The sequence below is a fragment of the Protopterus annectens genome, chromosome 3.part1 (assembly GCF_019279795.1).
Source record: "Protopterus annectens isolate FY-2018-M chromosome 3.part1, PAN1.0, whole genome shotgun sequence".
Classification (NCBI taxonomy): Eukaryota; Metazoa; Chordata; order Ceratodontiformes; family Protopteridae; genus Protopterus; species Protopterus annectens.
This window is the reverse complement of record NC_056732.1, coordinates 106,278,072-106,299,938: the sequence shown is the minus strand read 5'-3', so window position 1 is coordinate 106,299,938 and position 21,867 is coordinate 106,278,072. Positions and strand designations below refer to the sequence as shown.

General features: G+C 39.8%; 1 protein-coding gene across 16 annotated transcripts in view; it reads left to right on the top strand.

The window, feature by feature from the left end:
- The window catches only part of DTNA (dystrobrevin alpha), a 1,617,970-nt gene that overhangs the window by 628,371 nt on the left and 967,732 nt on the right, over positions 1–21,867 (top strand). For all 16 annotated transcript variants that reach the window (XM_044066623.1, XM_044066631.1, XM_044066627.1 and 13 more), the window contains one exon: positions 19,795–19,875. In XM_044066623.1, coding sequence (XP_043922558.1) covers positions 19,795–19,875 — 81 coding nt within the window. The remainder of the gene's footprint in view (positions 1–19,794; positions 19,876–21,867) is intronic.

The window sequence follows — 21,867 nt, the reverse complement described above, 5'->3', positions numbered from 1 at the left end:
TGATCCCAAAGTCATCCAGTTCAATACACACTTTATATAGACAGTGCCAGTCATTAAACAACCAGGCGACTGATCAAGCTATTGATACTGAGGTCCATACTCAACCAGATAACTTCCTTCAACATTTCTCCGTCCAACCAGTTCCCAAATGTACAATCAAAAAATTGAAGCCTTCTCAACTTCCCCAACAGTCTACCTGGCAAATATCTTAAAATGGCCGCTGAGGCTATTGTATGTTCCAGTTTCATCTCTGATAAATTGATCTATATCTGACAATGAAGTCCCCTCGCTGTGGAAAGAAATCATTCATTATTCCACTACCCAAACATTGAATCAATACAGATCTTTCAAAATATGGGCCAATTACCATTTTATCTACCTCTCAAACACAGCACAGCACAAGTAGTGAAATGGAAACATTATTTCTTCACCTTCTTGCCAGTAAGTATTGGTGTCCCACATAGACTTACACTAGATCCTATACTTTTCAACATATTCATCAATAATCGCTACAAAAAAATGCTACCCTAGTTCAATATGTTGATGACCCAATGCTAATCTTGTCTACTGAACTCCAAGACATTACATAACAATCTATCTTATTTATTGAAATTTGGCTAAATTGTTCACAACTATTTCTAAATCCAAAAAACTAAATTACTGCTTTTCACTCAACAACACATTTCTACCAAAACATATTATTCACTGTCGTCTGTTAACAATACCATAACTTAACAAGTAAGCAACACAATTTTACTGGCTGTCATCATAGATGACTAGTTGAAACTCAACCACCATGTATCACACATGGTTAAACGACTCATCAAACAGTAGTTACATTATAAAGAGTAAAAAGTTACCTCACTGTGATAGCCAGAAGACGTATATAACCTCTATTGTCTTTACTGCCATCTCTCCTGTGTGCTGTCCTAATCTTCACTAAACATCAAGTTTCACAACTGTCCAAACTTGAGCAATGCTATAATAAAGTAGCCAATTTTGCATAGAACACTCCACTGCTTATCCCCAGGAGAATTAAAATGGTTAGAGCTACCATATGACTTGTCTATTTCTCAGCTAACTACAGCACAGACTTCTCTATAATCCAGAAAATTTCCCATCCCTTAGCAACTTAATGAAACACTACTTCCCTAATACAATTTTAAGTATAGAGAAAAATCACTAATCACTATAACCAAAGCATGCAATACTGCAGGTGACTCTCTGTATTTAAATAGTGTAGCTAAACTATGGAACCACATACCACTACCACTGAAATCCATTCAGAATGCACACTTATTTAAAACACAGTTAAAACTTCACCTATCAGATCAATGGATCTGTTCCTGTACATCTCCAGGATAATTGCCACTGTTATCTTCAGCTTGACATAATGGTCAAATAATTTATCTTCTTTCAGAATGCTATATCCTGGAAGCAGCCTTCACCAATACCTGAATTTATTTTGGGACTCTGCTAAACCCCCACCTCTAGCCTTGCAATGTAAACCATGTGATAGTGATATGTATTATTGTCTCTGAACCTGCTTTATGCCCCACCTAACTACAGTATTACGATTTCTGCCCTACCTAGTTCCTTACATCACCTCCATTTGTTTCACTTTCTATGCAGTAATCACATGATCTATTACATATCTGATAAACCCACTAATACGGCTCTTCAAATGCTCCAATGTTCAACATATGCCAAGGTATATAAGTATCTTTTATATTATAATAGTTGCCTCTACATTCATATGAGTGTAATCTAATTAACAAATGCATGTATTTCACTGAAAGGGAGTTTCTGATTAAGCCCAGTCAGACAAACCCAGTAAACAAAAGCAAAATAAATAAGTAAAATAAATAAAAATAAAGTCTTGTTTGCCTCACATCTGTGGAATCCTTCCTGTTCTTCATGGCTGAATCATATTTGGAAGTATCCATTTCCTTTCTGTCATTCTGGTTTTGAGATTGTTGTTTCTTACTGTGTATTCATGGATCTGCCATCTCTGAGAAACTTTTTTTGTTATAGGGTCACATGAACACTTTTCCCTGACATTTTTCTTTTATCAGGCCTTGCCTTCTGTGCTGCAAAATCTTTGTTTAGCTTACTTTAAACTTGCGCTGGTATATAAATGCTTATGATGGTGTTTAAATGTGTTGTATATATTAGATGTGTGTAAAATTTGACCTCTTTGCATACTGACTACACTACTTCTCCAACAAATCAGATTCTCTATACCTGAACTCTGCAAGACTCAATTTACCAAAAATGTTGTCATTTACAGTGAAAATTTTTGTCAGGGATCATACAGGCACTAGGTGCCATTTCTGGGTGTTTGCCCCATTCCTACTTTTATTTCAACTGTGGAGTTGATTATATTAGGGGAGTGGGTAGCACGGGGGGCTTGCTCTCCTGCAAAAAGCACTGAAAACAGTGTTTTCAAGGGATTATTTTCAATAGATTGTTTTTCGGGAGTAGAGTCTCAAGGGATTCTCATCTGTTCCATTGCTGAAATTACATTTAGCTGTTTGTTTCCTTTGTACTGTGATCAAATGTTTTTGTTTCTAAATAGCTTCTCTACATTTTTTATTAGCAAGAAAATTATTTTATATGACAAATGTTTTTTATTGGTATAGAATGCAAGAAAAAAAGTAATGTATTTTTTAAATACGTATGCAAAGCACGTGATATTTAACATGTACAACTAAAATTAGTTAAGGTTTTTGATGAAATTAGTGTGGGTATGATTATATACTACAATAACTCAATGATATAGACTGATGGTAGTTGTTTAAGTGTTCAGAAGAATTTCAGTTTGATCAATGTCAGCTGCGGTTTTATAGCTGTAATCTGTAAATAACATTTTTACAGTTTTTGATTTATTTCTTGAAAGACGTGTAACAATTTTGTGCAATACGAAGTTGTTACTTTCCATTTCATGCTAATGCTCTTCCTTACTGCTGTCAATAGCACCTATATAAATATGTACAGTGGCTGCAAAATAGGAGCCCTCAGAGGTAAATTAAATAACCCAGATTATTTGGGAAGACCAAAGAAGTCTGCAGCCTTTCTCAGTTTGAATTCACAATTACTTTGTCCCTATACAGTCAAGAAAAATTTGTTTCCAGGGCCCTGATGAGGCACAAATTAAAAACTGTATGGTAAATCCAGAAAAGTTTACATTTTGTGGAAGAACTTCAAAGAGAAGATTCATCAAAAGATTCACTGTTTTGCAGAGATACTTGTCTAAGATTTATGGATGTAGTAGTGATAATTTATTTATTTTGCCAACTGAACACAAGTGCCTAGACTGAGAGATGTTTGTAGTAGATGTTGATTGTTTATTTATGTATGTATTTATTTTGCCCACTGCACACATGAACCCGTTCAAAGATGGCCAAGAAGCACCACCTGGATCAGAGACTTGCTCAAAGTCACATAATTTGCATGTAGAAATTTTGGGAATCAAACAGAGGACTACAGGAAGAAATATTACCAACTCTTAACCTTAATCTTCTGAATTGAAGTGCTGAGTTGGTGAATTGGTCTCACTAATGTTTTGGGAGCAGCTTGTCACTGTATCTTAATAGTTGCTGCTATACTGGTACTTCATTTCTAGGAGATATTTCACCACCCTTGCAAAAACTAAATTGTTTCTTATTCAGCACTGATCAATACTACTCATAGCCTCTGTAATCTTTAAATTACTGAACCAAGAAACCTTTCCCTTCTTCAACAGCAAACTTACAAAATAGACCTTTGCATACAACCTTAGGTCTTTCTTTCATCTACCTGCATGTTACAAATGTCTCACTGGCATTTGATTAAAGGCTTGTTTAGTCAAAACTTTGCTAGGTGTGCTGAGAAGGTTGAATGCACATTTCATGGAATGAATGGTATTCTGGAGGTAAATGTGGGCTTCAGATTGGGGGGGGTGGGAGTATGTGTGTGTGTGTGTGTGTGTGTGTGTGTGTGTGTGTGTGTGTGTGTGTGTGTGTGTGTGTGTGTGTGTGTGTGTGTGTGTGTGTGAGCAATTGTGTGTCAGTTAGGATAAAGGTTAGGTAAAGGTATAGTTAATAGTGATATCTGTGTGAGTGTTTTAAGTGTTAGGGTTAGAGTAGGGGTTAAGTTAGGTGATAGATGTGTTTTACATTGTGTGTGTGTGTGTGTGTGTGTGTGTGTGTGTGTGTGTGTGTGTGTGTGTGTGTGTGTGTGTGTGTGTGTGTGTGTGTATGTATGTGTGTGTATGTGTGTGTGCATGTATGTGTGCATGTGTGTGTGTGTGTGTGTGTGTGTGTGTGTGTGTGTGTGTGTGTGTGTGTGTGTGTGTGTTTTACCTTATGTGTTTTCTTTGTCTATAAGTTGTCTAGTGTGGTGTTACTGTTATGGGAACATTTTTTCTTGGGTTAGATGTTGGGCTGGGTAAAGGGGCAGAGGCAGGATAGGGTTTATCACACATTAGTAAGCTGGAGTGGGGGGCTAATCCTAACTCCAAACCAACACCTTACTTGAGAAAAACCCTTCCTGTAATACTACAAGTATTCCAACAAATTGTCTGGAGTTAGTGGTTGCATTAATGGCCACAAGAGAAAGGTGTTTTCAGTCTGTTATTTTTGGCATTTTAAATGTTTAATGCAAAGGGTTTAAACTATTCAGTATCTGATCAGTTGCCATAGATCCCTACAAACACCTTTTGTATACCACTAAACAGATCCTCCCTTCTCTGCTTTTGCTACCAAGATCTGTGAATCCCATCCCCCAACATTACATCCATCAACTCCTGCCAACATTTCGGACTACAGCGTAAGCTGTACCTATTTAATTCATCAAAACACAAACACCTCTAATGAAATCTTGTTATGTAATCCATTATCCTTGGTCTATTTATCCTGTGTACTTGTAATCAAGAGCACAATATTGGCCTCCCTTTGTGTCCAAATGTTGACAACACTGTGCTGCATATAAAATAAGTACACACTAATCTTGTTTGTCACAAAATGTTAAAACAAAAATCGGCTTGATATTAAACTAGTATTTATTGTTGTCTTATTTCCAATTAGCAATTCTCTCTTAATATTTAATGTTTGTGGTTAGTTTGTCAACTTGTAACCCCAGGCTGAACATGTAAATGGTCCATCTGGTTCTGTGTTCTTCCCTGAATAACAAAGTAAAATAAATAGAGCGCAAAACACGAATAAAGTCTCCCAACAAGCAAACCGACCGTTAAGGCCAAATTGCAGAAATACGTACAGAAAGAATAACAAGTCAATGGTCAGCAGCACAGCATACATATACCCCAATACTTCTCTCCAAACGAACGCACAACGTCTTTCTCCAAATAAGTAAATGCACAGTTCAGGTATAAAATGTGTCGGTTTAATCACAGCATGCAAAATGGTAAGCGCTTTCACCACAAACAATATATGGCTTCCTCAGAATATATATATATATATATATATATATATAAAATCCACCCCCAAAAAAACATTACAAACTTACCAATCACATAACACAACTTACTTCTCAACCACAAGACCACTAAAACATGATGAAGTCACTATGGACACTTCAATATTTAAAGCAACACACAGATAAAATCATAAAAACAAACAACATATACATACATATACATTTCCTACATAACTATTATATAAACCTTAAAAACATTACCTAGGAAGACGTCTCTTATTCAATATGGGCTTAATGGATACTTTACTATTAAGTCCAGAGCCCCTATCTGCTCCTAATCTCAATATCCACCTTAGTTCGGCTTCTTCAGTGGCATTTACTATATCACCCATCCTCAAACCCATATCTTTAACCTCCAAAACCATAAACTTAAACGTATGTATCGTTCGACTCTCTGTTACATACTTAGCTAAGGCATTAGAGGTATTATGCACACTTATACCATACTGATACTCTCTAATGCGATCCCTTAACATACGATTCATCTTCCCCACATAAAACTTCCCACAACATGCACAGTGCGCAAGGTATACCAGATGCTTGGTACCAGAATTAGTCCTCACTTTCAACTTAAAAACCCTTCCGGTGTCAGGGTGGACAAAACTGTCACTAGAATCCACCTATTTACATACATTGCATGAACCACAGGGAGATGTACAGAGCCTACCATGGCCCTCATCAGTCACTCTTTCAGCATAACATATAATCTTCAGTGAACTACAGTTTCTGTATCCAAACTTGGGAAATTCACCCACCACCTCACTTATACTATCATCTGTTAATAAAATCGACCAGTTCTTCTGAAACACCCTCCTTATCCTGTCAACATTACTAGTATACCTCATACGCACCTTCACCACATCATCATAGTCTCTATTCCTATCCATGGTCTCAGATACCCTACCATCCACCGTGGTCTCACCCATCTCATTCTCAAGTCATCGACCTCTGTCAATATGGATTCAACCTCCTTATCCCCTCTCAGCGAAGGTCCTGTCTGAGTACATCCCGTCCCCTTCATATCCAGCATCTGTATTATGTAACCGGGACACCCTCATACGCTGGCCCTTAACAACATTACCAAACACCTTCCCAGGGTGCATGCTGTTATGGTGGAGCAACGTATTCCTAGAGCACTTCTTTTTATACAATGACGTGGTTGGCCTAGTATCAGGCATCTTATTTACCGTAACATCCAAACATTCTATCGAAGTCTGTGCCCATGTATATGTGAACCTTAAAAATGTAGTCGTCTGACGCAACTCATGTACATTTCTATCCAGATCCTCTACTGTTCTTCCCCAAGCTAAGGATTTTTAAACACTTGTCAGATAACGTGAGCACATAGTGCATTATTTCAACACATAAATGAATCTGAGCGACATTATTTTTCTTTTATGGTAGTGCAAGTGATTAAATCTAACCCAAGAGGGGAAGATATCAAAAGTTATACTGAATTTAGTGAAGTTAGGTGGATTGTGGAGATGGGTGCAGATAGCTACCCGGGATTGAATGGACTGGTACCTTTAAAACCTGTTCTGTGTAGGCGTAGACCTAATACTTAATTTGCCTTAATTGTCTCAGAATGCTGATAGGCTAGGTGCATGTATTTAAACTGGTTTGGTGTAATGCTTTTATGTCTGAACAAGGGTTTTCCCAAAAGTGCTAACTTTGTTTTAATAAAAGTTTTCATCTTATTTTATTTAGCCTGGTGGTCTACGTTGTTTGTTTTTTATTGAGTTGTTATTTTTATTCAAAGGTATAATAAAACATAACTTGGAAGGTAGAAGGAGATTTTGCTCATATGGTTGATATTAGGGGTCTAGAAAACTTCCTTTAAGTAAAAGTGCACAAGATGTATGTGGTCAGTATAAGAGTACACATGTTAAGCTTATAAAGGCTTAACCTGTATACCTTACTTCATTGTATATTATGAGGTGGCTTGGTTTGGGGTTTTAAATGTCTGCATGATGCACTTTGAGAGCACACATTGGGTGTCTCCTTCAAACATCATGACAGTACTATGAGAAATATCTTTTGTATGTTTAGAATAGATAGTAAGGGAATCCTTACTCGGTACTCAGCCCACATTGCAAAGGAGGGGACAGCCCCCCATTCTGTCATGAAAATTGATCCCAGTTACCCTCCAAAGGAATCTTATTTTTGTTGCTTCTGTCTGCAGCATTAGCTTTTGATTTGCTACCCAAAACACATGACCACAGTTGATGACGGAAACATCGATTGACCATCAAGCTGAATGATTGATCACATGACTCTCATCTGTCTTCACCATCAGTCTGGCACAACACCTGTAGCACTGTTATTTTTGTACCCATCTACTGGCCAATCTCCCAGTCCCTCTATGTACATTTATAAATAAACAAGCCCCACCCCCTCTGTACTTCTCCCCTCACTTGCAGAAAGTAATACAATTTTTTGTAGGAGAGAACCATGAACTCTCATTTGAAGTGTTGATTTTCATCCTATCTACTTTTGACTCACCAGTGAACCACTCCAGGGCACACTGTAGATCACAGTCATTTGGGGCTAAGAGGATGACCTATGAAAGTAACCAAGAGGTATCCCTCACATTTCTGAACAAGATATTTTCTAGACTGCTGTTGTGCCTTGATATCCTGCCAGTGTTAATGTTAAAGATAAACACAGACAAGTAACATTCTTCTTGGAGTGCAGTGAACACTTTAAATGACTAAAAACTGAGATTGTCAACATAACTTTCTCTCTTCAAATACAAGGCTGAATCATAGGTGCCAAAACCATAGAGCGAGGGGGAAGGGGTGCCCCCTCCCACTTTTACCAGAAGTCCACAGTTGAGTTTTTCTTTAAGGACGACCCAATGTATGCTAACATGGATTTAAACCAAAGCCTGCACGGAGGTTACACTACCGCTGGTAAGTGTGTGTGATTCTGTACAGGGTATGCGCATAATCGGAGCTTTCTCCAGATTCAGAAGGTTCCCTCGTGAGTGTGCTGGCAAGTACAAAGTTACTGGGGAAACATATTTGGCTGGCAGCTGTTAGTGCTCAGTGAGTACAGAATCAAGGGCTGTAACTACCTGAGATGTTTATTTATTATGTGCGACACAGTGAGCACCAGGAAGTTCACTACCTCCAACAAAATATCATGGAAGGGCTAAAGGCTGTGGCCATGATGCTTGTGGGGGTAGCACTGATTAGTTTTTTGTCTGTGGGCTCAAGCTGTGATAAATATTCTGGCTACCTTGTTATTTGGTTTTGCCGATAGCCAGTTGCATAGAATGTTTAATGCCATTTTCTTTGTTTAAAAAGGAACTTGAATAGATGGTGCTTTCTTAGTTTTTAGGGGGTGTATATATGCTTACTCTTTTCTTTTTCATACTTTAGTTTTTTTTTTTTTCTATCAGTGCTTCTGCCATTGTGATTGTTTAGGTAGTTATTTGCAGGGCTCTCCTTTTTGAGGTTCTCTGTTGTGATTTTTGTCTGTTATTTGGTTTGTTCCTGTCCTGTAATGGATTGGCACTTGCAAGTGCTGAGGTTGTATGAGAAAAGTCATCAGTAGTTAAGCACACACACATTGAAACCAGGGTTATCTTTCATGGAATCCTTTTTGATAGGGAATTAGGGTGTTTCTCAGGAAATCTAGAAATTAGGGTCTCGATCAGGAAATTTACTTTTGGTGAGAGTACTCCATGACTGTTTTGAATAGTTCTGAGAGCTCACCTATTTCTGAATTGCATTGCCTCAAATGTTTAGTTTTTCACTTGCATTTTCTATTTTACATTTAAGTTTAATTTTGTCTGAACAATCTTTTGCTTGTTTCAAATGGCATCATGGGTAATGTGAAATGGAACCAGTAGTAGGTGGTTAGACTAATCAAAAGAAGCCACTTTGATATAGCTTAGAAATGTTCAACAAAAGTCGTAGTATTTCTTTATTTTATTTTTTGTCAGTGAGTCAGAAAGGATGGCTATCTTCTCATTTAAATTTGTTTTCTGTGGTAAAATTAAATATTTTGTTACCCTTGTAATATTATGGATGGGAATAAAGCATGAATTCAAGAAAATTAAATACATATTGCAGGAAACAGTTTATACACACACATTCTTTTTTCTTGTCCAAATTTCCTTAGTATGATTTGTAGAACCCCATGATTATCTAGTGTAATAATTTCAACAGATATTACCAGTTGTTGCACCAAAATTATACATTTTAATATTTATAGAATGTTTTGTATTTATCTGTTGCTAACAATTAATCCTGAATGGAAAACTACTTACATTTACTTCTTGAAAGAGGTGAAGTAAAGGGTGGGGCTTTTGTCAGGTTTTAGGGTTTTCCAAAGGAGGCAACCGTTAAATTTGAAACTGCACGCCAGTTTATTTACTTTTTGTTGGGCAAGTTGCTTTTACTGTCACAGAAACAGTATGGGTTTACTTTGCCAAGAGGGGTGGTGCCCCTTTAACTCAATGTTGTTCGATGAAACTGTTGGGGAAGGGGGGGCAGGCAGAAGCATAGTGCCCCTCTCACCCTCCACCCAGTCTTCAACAGCTTCCAGCATCTATGGGCTGAATAGCATGCAGTAGTAACCCTAGAACCCCATGCTGTTACTGTACCTCCCACAGGACATTCAAGGATATGTTTTAATATGCCACAAAACACAAGTAGAAAACATGTGTAAACAATACTGCCCAACTGCCATGATCCCATCAGTAGTTATACTAGGGCAACGTGGATCCACCATTCCATGCTCAGTCAGATGAAGTAGTATAGCACTGGCAAGATAATTGGTTGTATGCGAGCAGTGTGTGGCACTCTGACAAGAAAGTCTGGAATGTTACAGTATTCTTTAGGAATTGTACAAAATGTGGCCTTGGAAGTTTAGATCTGCAACAGCTTTGTTAATTTAAAGTATGCAGTGTGCAAGTGATATGAAAGATGTTTGTATAAGTTCTATGGCTTTGAGTGTAAGCGAAACTCTATAGAGAAGAATTTAAAATAAGCTATATACATAGGAAGGCCTAGAGACTATGTAAATAAGGTTTGTTAGGGAAAACATTGTGTTAGTATAGTAGCATGTTGTCAGGTCCTACTGCTACATTGAATAACATCCACAAGCAGACTATAATAGAGCTGATTCTTTTCTGTCACCAAGTCCTGAACAGTAGAAAGTATTGAATGTAGTTCTTTATTACTTACTGCGATGGTGGTGCTGCGGTAGCGTTGTCGCCTCACAGTTAGACGTTGCCCGTTCGATTCTCAGATGTTCATTGTGTTACCCTGCTTCAGTCATCACACTTATTATGGTTATCCTGTCGTCAGGCGGTCCCGCAGTCGGCCAGAATTCCAAAGTCTTGGTCCAGCGTCGGTTGCTGTCGCTTCTTCCCTGACGTCAGTGCGCCAGGGGTATATATAATGCATCCAATGCCATTTTCTTTAGTCTTTCTTGCCGCGCGGTGCCCGAAGCAGAAGCAGTTCGCAAGTGCCGGTCGGCCGACTCCTGAGATTTTCAAAGTCGAATTTCAGATCCGAAGTCTTCAATAAAGCTAAGTACCCCATTGGGGAAACTTTTCTTGCCTCAGACCGATGTCATAAAAAGTTAACAATTGTATTTCTTGTGGGAAGCAAATACCTCATAAGGATTTTCACTCTTACTGCATACCTTGCCTAGGCCCAGACCACGACATCACTGGTTGTCATTTTTGTGCTAGGTTTAATAAGCGTACTATAAAAAGACGCTTTGATTTCGCACGACACTACTTCGGTAGAAAATTTAACTACACAATGCCGGAGCAACCGACTACCGGCGTGCACAAAAAACGCAAGAATAAGGACAGGCAGCCTAGGCCCAAGCCAGACTCCGAGGCCTTGGCTGGACCGGTCTCCGGTTCACGGTTCCGACGCAGCCCCTGACTACTGCAGATTTGGAACCCGAGACCGCTTCGGAGCCTTTGCCAGAGAGCGCTAGGCCGATGCAGCCATTTTGTTCAGCCCCTTCCGACAACTCTGCAGAAAGAGATGTCGGTGCTGCAGAAACACCTTCGGTTTCTGAAGGCGTCTTCAGACCGACGACGCTCACCATACAAGCGTATCCTAAGCTTAAGACCTATTAAACCTAAAAAGACTGCACTTCAGTCTCCAGTTCAAGGCCCCATGCCTAAAAACAGATGCTTAAAATGGCTGAAGATTTGATCTCTTTAATCAGGGGTTCCCAACCCCCACCCGACAAAAGGCCTAGACAAGAGGAAGATTATGCCTCCTCTGATCAAGTGTCTATTTCCTCAGGCTCCTCTGAGGACCAAGATTACTCCTTCTCCCCTTATGAAGATTCTGATGCTGAGGATTCTATTCCCTCAGCTTCTCCTCCTGAAGACTACTCCTTTGGGGAAACTTTACACACTATGAGGGAACATTTTCACTGGGAAGGTCAGGACTACTCTGACTCAAAGAAAAGGCTCAGAGAGTTTCTTTTACTCCCTCAGCACAGACCACTTGCTATCCCCCCAGTTTTAGACATTGTGGATGATGTTTACTTAGAATCTAGTTTGAACCCACATTCTCTGCCTCCTGCTCCAGCCAAACCAGACAAATACTATAGAGTGCCTGATTCCCACAAATTCCTTTATAAAAGCCCTGTTGCTGATCCAGAGACTATCTCCCAGGGTCCCAAAGGGGCTAAGGCTTCTATGGCAAAAAAATCCTGTACCCTCTGAAAGGGACTCCAGAGCACTAGACAGGTGGGGGAAAAAGGTATACACCTCAGCCACTCTAGCTATGAGAGCACTAAATTGCCAATTTCACATGCTAAAATATCAGCAATTTCTTATGTCTCAGCTAAAACAAAAAATGAGCACACTCCCTCAACAGTTTGAATTGAAAGAAATGCAGGATCTGTTGCATGCAGCTGAATAGGTGGGCAAACATACTTTACAATGTGGTTTTGATTCTTTGGAGGGCTTCCTGCAGAGCAGCTGTCACTGGGTCTGTTATACGTAAACATGCTTGGTTAAAGGAACAAACTCTGCCTGATCATGTTAAAGCAAAGCTTCTAGATGCTCCCTTACAGCAGGATGTTCTATTTGGACTTAAGGCAGAAGAAGTCTTAAAGAAAATGGAGGATAAGGCAAAATCTATGCAGACAGTCAAAGATTTTCTACAGGTACAGCCCCCTCGCTTCAGCAAAAATTGGCCAACTAAAAATTGGTCCTTTCCAGCTACTGACAGACCACAGAGGGGTAAATACAGATGTCCAAGAGACAGAGGACAACCACAAGCCCAATACAAACCTCGACAATGGGGCACTGCAACACAGAAGGGAGGAGAAGACAGGCCCAATCTACCAGAAGGCAAACTCAATGACTTGCACCTCATCTGGCCAAGCAACACTCTCTTGGCAGCTCCCTTGAGAGGAAAACTTGCACTTTTTTCAGACAACTGGCACATTGTCACAAAGGACAAATGGGTCCTAGACATAATTTCACGAGGATACAGGTTCCATTTCCACACCTTGCCAATGAAAAGAGGAATGCCAAACCTGCCACAAAATCAATGGGCAGAGGCACAAAAACAAATTACAGCTCTCATGGATATGAGAGCCATTCAACTGGTACCTACACGAGAGCAAGGCCAAGGATTTTACTCAAGACTCTTTCTAGTCCCCAGAAAGGACAATGCCTGAAGACCAATTCTGGACCTTTCCATTTTAAACACCTTCTTACAAGTACCCAAATTCAAGATGCTAACACTACAGCAGCTTCTTCCCATGTTGGGCAAGAAAGCATGGCTAGTAACGTTGGACCTCAAGGAGGCATACCTGCATGTCCCTATCTGACAAAGTTGCAGAAGATACCTCCATTTCATTGCAGGTTCAACCCATTATCAATTCTCTGCACTGCCCTTTGGCTTATCTACTGCGCCCAGGGTCTTCACAAAATGCCTGGCACCAGTAATTGCTTACTGCAGACAAAGAGGAATTCAAATATACCCATACCTGGACGACTGCCTCTTCCAAGCAGAAAGCAAGAACATCCTCTTACAACATCTGGCTTTTGTAAAACATCTTCTAAGTTGCCTGGGATACACAGTAAACGAAAAGAAATCAAATCTAGTACCCTCACAAAATATGACATTCCTGGGTGCCAGCTTGAATACAATGGCCCAGAAGGCTTATCTGATGCCAGACAAACAACTACAACTGACTCAATATTTCAAAACAATGGCAACAAAGACCCTACTCCCTGCAAGAAAAATTCTGCAGGCCTTGGGCTTCATGGCATCTTGCATACTACTAATACCATTTGCAAAGCTGCATATGATGAAATTACAGTGGTACCTAAAAAGTGTATGGTCTCAACACAGCCACAGCTTGGACACAATGATATCTCTCATTCCTTGCCTACAACAGGAGTTTCTATGGTGGTCACAGGCATGTCACCTCAACAAGGGTCAGCCTTTCACCTTGCCCCCAGCCAGGCAAACTATAACAACAGATGCATCGGACTACGCCTGGGGGGCACACATGGCAGGACAGTGCGTTCAAGGCATATGGACTGCAGATCAAAGAAATCTGCACATCAATCAAAAAGAGATGCTAGCTGTACAGAATGCTATGACAGCCTTCAAGAACCTATTACATATAAGGACGGACAACACACAGTAATGTGGTACATAAACAAACAAGGGGGTACACACTCCTACCCTCTATGCAGGCAAGCAATGACCTTGTGGAACACAGCACTGGCTTACCAAGTTCAGTTACAAGCTCAATTCCTGCCAGGAAAAAAGAACACATTGGCAGATGACCTCAGCAGAAACATCATGGATCCCCACAAGTGGAAACTGGATCCACAAGTATTTGCAATGATAACTCAAAAATGGGGCCTTCCAGACATAGACCTGTTTGCCAGCCCCAAAACTATCAGCTAACAAAATTTTGTACAAGGACACTTCACCATCAAGCTTGGAAAGTGGAAGCACTCTCATTCAGTTGGAAAAACCTGACAGTATACGCCTTCCCTCCATTGCCTCTCCTCACAAAGGTACTTCTGAAAATCAGAAAGGAGAGACCACGACTGATACTCATAGCCCCAGACTGGTCACGCCAGCACTGGTACCCACTATTAAGGAATATGGCCCAGGGCCCACCTTGGATTTTGCCACAAATTGCTCATTTGCTCACACAGCAAAACAATCAGATTCTACACAGCCAGCTCAAAACCTTAAATCTGGCTGCACGGCAAATCAACTAAGCATCCAGCCAGCTCTTCTTTCCCAAGCAGTTATGGATGTTCTTCTGGAAGCTAGGAAGCCCAGCACCAGGAAGGCCTACTCGGACAAATGGAAAAGATTTTGCGCCTGGAACCAAGCTAAAGGCCAAAACACACTTCAGCCTCACATGCCTCAGATTCTACAGTATTTAACTGAGATGTTGCACAAAGGACTGTCTTTTTCTTCAATTAAAATCCATGCATCAGCTATTTCAGCCCACTACAACATGGATCCACCCTTATTTTCACATCCACTTCTAAGGCAGTTCCTCAGAGGGGCAAAAAACATTAGACCCCCAAGAGAGCACCTACACCAACATGGGACCTCAATTTTGTTCTGGAAAAACTTACGCTACCTCCCTTTGAACCAGCCTTCTCTGCAGATCTACAGTTTCTATCATGGAAGACTGCCCTGCTGCTAGCAATAACTTCAGCTAGAAGAGTCTCAGAGCTGCAGGCACTAATGGCAGTGGAACCTTTCCTCATTTTCCATCAAGACAGAGTTTCTCTATGAACTAATCCTTCCTTCATGCCTAAGGTGGTTTCCAGTGTGGCTTTAAATCAAACCATCCACTTACCCACCTTCTTCCCAAATCCACAGAACAAAGGAGAAAGACTCCTGCATTCCTTGGACATTCACAGGCAACTTCGTTACTACTTGGATAAAACTAAGGTTTTCAGAAAATCTGACCAGCTCTTTGTATCCTATGCTACAGCTTCACAAGGGAAGGCTATATCAAAACAAACCATTTCCAAATGGATAGGACATTGCATTTGTTTTTGCTATACCCATTATGGAAAACCAGTTATTGCTACCATTAGGCCCCACTCTACCAGGGCAATAGCTACATCTACAGCCTTCCTCAGGGGGGTTCCAACCAAGGATATTTTGGAAGCTGCAACTTGGAGTTCAGTACACACCTTTACCAAACACTACCACTTACCACTTTACTCTAAGACTAGAGCTGGCTTCGCCACTGCAGTTCTGCAGGGCCTTCTAGCCTCCTCTAACCCTCTATGAATCCTCCACCCATCCTTAGCTTTGGGATTCTACCCAAGTGTGATGACTGCAGCAGGGTAACACGATGAACATAGTACAGTTTTGTACCTACCATAAATGTAGATGTTCGAGTGTACACCCTGCTGCAGTCCAGGTTACCCCCCCTCCATCCCCTCTGATCTAAATGGCTAAATCCCTACAAAACCTTCCTGATGTATTTGCTTATAGCTAGAGAGATTTTGTGTTTGTGCTAAAACTTAATAAATTGGTACTAATTACTGACCACCTTTTTGGGGGCACCTGACATCTGGGGCAAGAAAAACTGAAGAAAATGGTGTCGGATGCATTATATATACCCCTGGCGCACTGACGTCAGGGAAGAAGCAACAGCAACCGACGCCGGACCAAGACTTTGGAATTCCGGCCGACTGCGGGACTGCCTGATGACAGGATAGCCCAAGTGTGATGACTGCAGCAGGGTGTACACTCGAACATCTACATTTATGGTAGGTACAAAACTGTACTTTAGTGCCTCTTCTGTGTGGCAACATGCGTGAATGGGCGTTCCTTCGTTGAAGGTTGTGCGTTAGGCCCGGCAAGCCAGCACGTCAAAATCTACTGCCAATCATTAGCGGACCGGAGTTCCGCTGTGGCAACTCCTAATTGGGAAAAGCCGAAAGAAACAAACAAACTGTATTGATGCACAGTTTTGGAGGAGATATTCTTGACATATGACTTGACTTTCAGCAGACTCCTAGGGGCTCCCATTTAGGTAATTTCACAGAGCAGATTTACCTGATTTGCACACAGTTAATTAGGATCGTACATCACTGGGATGATTAATTTTATGTAAACAACGAGCTAAAGCACAAATATACTATGGATTGTTGTAGTTTGTTGTTAGGCAGAAAGTATGCTTAAATTATTTAACACTATCCCACAGACAAAGGAAGAATTGCAGTTTGTGGACATTAGGTGGAACTTGGAAGGGGGATGAAGGGACAGAATGAGGGACATTATTTAAATATTACTCTAATTCAGTTACGATGTTAATAGAACAGGTTTTGCATTCTACATACATTTTCTAAACAATAAAAAGTACGGAACTAATGTCTGGCTTTATTGGTTGGCTTTAGTCCTCAGTCAGTTACCAGAAAATACATTTTTTTTAGAGGACAGTGCAAAATTAGTGACATTCTGCAATGTCCTGGAATGTGTAAAGATATGACTGCCCTCCTGCTATACTGATTTATGCACTGCCTTCTTTGGAAGACAGTGTACTCCACTCTTTTTCTCTAGGGTTGTGTTCATATGCTTGATTGATAGAGTTTGCTTAGCCATATAAGGAAGGGCCTTTGTGGGTTGTCATGTGTCCAGGTACTCTGGTTTCCTCCTACACCTCGAAGACATATTGTAGGCATATTGGCAAATCTAAATTATTCCTAGGTGTGTATGTGGTGCATATAATTGATATGGAAGCAAGGTCTGGGTATCTACCTCCATTTCCAACTTGCCAAATAAACTTTGTGGATAGCGGCAGGTGTTTACAAGTTCACTGTAAGAGTCAGTTTTGACTTGTAAGCCTGGATGATTGAATGGGTAAATGACACCAGAAGTGAATGCGATTTTCATAATCAGCTGTGTTCAGTGCCTGCCCTCTAAATGTCATTGGGCTGCATGCCAAACATCTTCATTAAACTGAACAGAGAAATACTGCACATCCCCAGGTGGTATATACCTGGCCCAAACCAAAGCAACTTCTGTAACGCACCATGTAGGTGACTGTATTTATTATCATTGTGTTCAGTGGAAGCCAGACGTCCCAGCACTGTGAAGCATCTCGTAAAGACTGACCTACCTTGATTACTGAACCTCTGCAGTCTGAGACGGATTCTGCTGTTTAACAATAAATATGCTAGTGTTCATTTCTGAAATGTGATGAATGTGAAAGTTTCCTACACAACATTTCATTATGTAAATATGAAAGGGGAGACTCATTCATATCAGGTACTGTCTGTGCCCTGAAACAAGACCAAATGTTCGATGACCTCTTAGCAGTGTGATGCTGTTTTAAGTGATTGCCAGCTTCTACTCACATAAATATGGTGAAATGGAATTAAACTATTTAAAATCAGAATACTGAGTTTCAGAGTTGCCACAAATGGTGTGTTGCTCTGGTGGGTAAATACACAGAAAGATGAGAAGCTGCCTCTGATAATTGAGTTTGTATGTGAATTATTTTGTCAAAATAGCATCATCGTCTTTTTCTATTAATGTTAATGAAATTAAAATTATAAAAGCACATTCTGAATCAAAAGAAAGAGAAGTGGTGCATGACAGTGAGAAGAAAGTATGAGTTCTGCTAGCCATCCTGAAATGAAATGAGTATCCTGTAAGCGGATACCTATTTTAAGGTCATCATGAGAGGTATGCAGCAGGCAGTAAATATCCACAATGTAATGAAAAGGCAAGAAGAGAGAGGAAACACTAAACTGTATTGCTCAGAATTTGAGCTGCTTAAGCACAACATGAATGGATTTGCTGCTGTTCATGTTTTAACGTCTAGGAAGTATTTCATCCTGTGGTTCTTAGTGACCTTTAAGATGCATATTATGAAGTTAATGGTGGCTTTTTCTATGAAAGGAATGTATATCTGAAACAGTTCAGTGAGCTTTGATATTATAGAACCATTTGTTTAGAGAGAAACATAAATAACAGTATACACTGCTTAATTGTGACTTACAGCATGTAATTAAACATACTGATGAAGATAATTCAAATCTTTGGTTTTCAAACTCATTGTTACATATTTATTTACAGAGTTAAGCTGTACTTTAAGAGGCTGTTAATGTGGTGTAACCTTTATGTTTCTAGAATAAAGGGCTCTATGTCTTTTTTTAATTTATTTTTTTGCCTCCGGTCCTCCTCTGACCATCAAGCATAACCCCATGGCCACTGTGTTGACCGGTCTGTTTGTCCCTATGTGAGAGCTATGTGGTTCATACATTCTTTGGGGGTGAGAGACAGATGTACTGGGAATGGTAGCATCATACTAATGTTTCTTCTTTAAGCCCTGACTCCCTACACATTCTCATTAGTGTTCAAGTGGGTGATGTGCAGTCGGCCTTTGCAGTGCATGCCACAAGTCTGCTTGATGTAATCAGTTGGTCCTACCCCTCATTTTATAAAAAAGCACTTCTATGTCATCCTTGGTCTCCGCTAGGGATTCTACCATGAAGTGTGTGCCCGGGAGCACATGACCCTCCTCCTGATGAGAGCTAAGTAGGTTTAAGCCTATTCTTTTCCTCTCTTCTCTCATTGCAGCTCAAAAAGGTGTCTGACCTACTAGGCAAACGCAGGTTGCCTAGGCTGTATTGAAGGCTTTATTCCTCTTTGCCAATGAAGATGGAAATTTTAGCTATGTCGTGCGATATATTTGTTTTTTCCTACTGGTAGTGGAACACTCTATTTATTCACTGTGTGAGACTGAATCTGTGTGGGTGGAAAGGCAATGGCCTTTTCAGGTTCACAGCCCATGTGGCATTTTGATTAATTTAGCCAAGAATAAAATATGATACACTAATAAATTTTAAATATTTTTCACCTGTAGAGAGTGAATTGTACTCCTTGTATAGGAAATGAGAGTGTTTCATGTAACTACGGTGCACTGACTCCGATATTGTTCCTATGAGTTATGTTTTCCAGTAATACACATTGATATGCAAGTATTATAAGTTTATGAGGAGCCTTACTTATTTTTATGTTGCTTGATTGTTCACAGGGCTACCTCCTGTGCAGAGAATATCCATCCTCCCTTTGTCTGTCTGAGTTTTGTCTTGGTGCCTCGATTTCCTCTGACCTCCCTTTCAGGGCTGTAATTAAGTTATAGTGACATAGATCTCTTGTACTATCATGACTTTGCTGATACTGAGTGCTAATATTTGATACAGTTTGCTAATGGGATTGTAATAATTAAAACTTTTATGTATCTCGTTTTCTTTATTTACATATATTTCTCTTTCTCTCGCTCTCTCTCTCTCACTCTCTCTCCAACTAGGAGCTCAGGATTTGGATCGCATTCGCCTCTCAACCTACAGGACAGCTTGCAAACTTCGATTTGTTCAGAAGAAATGTAACTGTAAGTAGTTCTACAATGTCTAAAATTCTAACCCAATCATTTAGGCTGCATTAATGCTGCTGGTAAATTGTTAAATGCAGTTTGTTCTAGGAATTTAATTTTGTCCATAAGTTTTAACATTATTTTGTGTGCTTCTAAACCAGTAAAGTACACAACAGAGACGCTATTATTGTTTTGGTTTCCCTATCATGTTATTTATTATGCCTATGTCTAATTTACAGTTATTAGTGATGTAGCTAAAAGGAATAGCTAACATTAGTTCAGGCCCTACCTTAACAACCATGAGGCACAGTTTGTCCTGCCACATGATATGGTGCACCTCAACTCTAAGATTAAGTACCAGAATAAAATCACTGCAAAACTCCAAGCTGAGGAGAGTGGTAGTACAGGAATAAATGCTATACTGCACAACAGAGTGATGTTATCATGCCCTTTAATACCTTAGTACAAGAATAAATGCTGTACTGCACTACCAGCAGAGTGATGTTATCATGCCCTTTAATATCTTAGTACATGAATAAATGCTGTACTGCACTACCAACCGAGTGATGTTACCATGCCCTTTAATACCTTAGTACAGGAATAAACGCTATACTGCACTACCAGCAGAGTGATGTTACCATGCCCTTTAATACCTTAGTACAGGAATAAATGCTATACTGCACTACCAACAGAGTGATGTTACCATGCCCTTTAATACCTTAGTACAGGAATAAATGCTATACTGCACTACCAACAGAGTGATGTTACCGTGCCTTTTAATAACTTAGTACAGGAATAAATGCTATACTGCACTACCAACAAAGTGATGTTACCATGCCCTTTAGTACCTTAGTACAGGAATAAATGCTATACTGCACTACCAACAGAATGATGTTACCGTGCCCTTTAATACCTTAGTACAGGAATAAATGCTATACTGCACTACCAACAGAGTGATGTTACCGTGCCCTTTAATACCTTAGTACAGGAATAAATGCTATACTGCACTACCAACAGAGTGATGTTACCATGCACTACCAACAGAGTGATGTTACCATGCCCTTTAATACCTTAGTACAGGAATAAATGCTATACTGCACTACCAACAGAGTGATGTTACTGTGCCCTTTAATAACTTAGTACAGGAATAAATGCTATACTGCACTACCAACAGAGTGATGTTACCGTGCCCTTTAATACCTTAGTACAGGAATAAATGCTATACTGCACTACCAACAGAGTGATGTTACCATGCCCTTTAATACCTTAGTAATGGAATAAATGCTATACTGCACTACCAACAGAGTGATGTTACCGTGCCCTTTAATACCTTAGTACAGGAATAAATGCTATACTGCACTACCAACAGAGTGATGTTACCATGCCCTTTAATACCTTAGTAATGGAATAAATGCTATACTGCACTACCAACAGAGTGATGCTATTGTGCCCTTTAATACCTTTCACCCAGGGCAGCTGTCCCTATTGCCGTACCTTAGCTATACATCTGTTTAGGGGTCGCATACCACTCAACTTCTTTACTCAAGGATTTTGGGCAAAGTAAAAATAATGGAGGAACAAATGTCCAAAATCAGGAATATTTACTGTACTTCACTTAACAGGTTAGTAGAATGACAGGTTTTACATCTATATGCATTTTCTGAACAATATGAAATATGAAACTGTAAATTTGATAGACTGCATTTTTTAATTTTACTTTGGCAATCAAGGGGCTTTCAGGGGATATGATTGGCAGGGGTCTATGCTGCAAGAGTGTAGCATACCTCTTAACTTTAGTGAAAGAAGTCTAGATAAAGTCAAAAGTAATGTAGGGACAAAGATATAAAATAAGGGATAGATCTTGAATGTCTCAAATATTGCTCATATAAACTTAGAAAGTTGATAAAATGCATGCTGATGTAAAATGTGTTTTTCTATGAAGAATATAATGTCTAAAACTAAGATATCTGTCATTATTTAGTGGCTTTAATCCTCGATAATTTTTCAGAA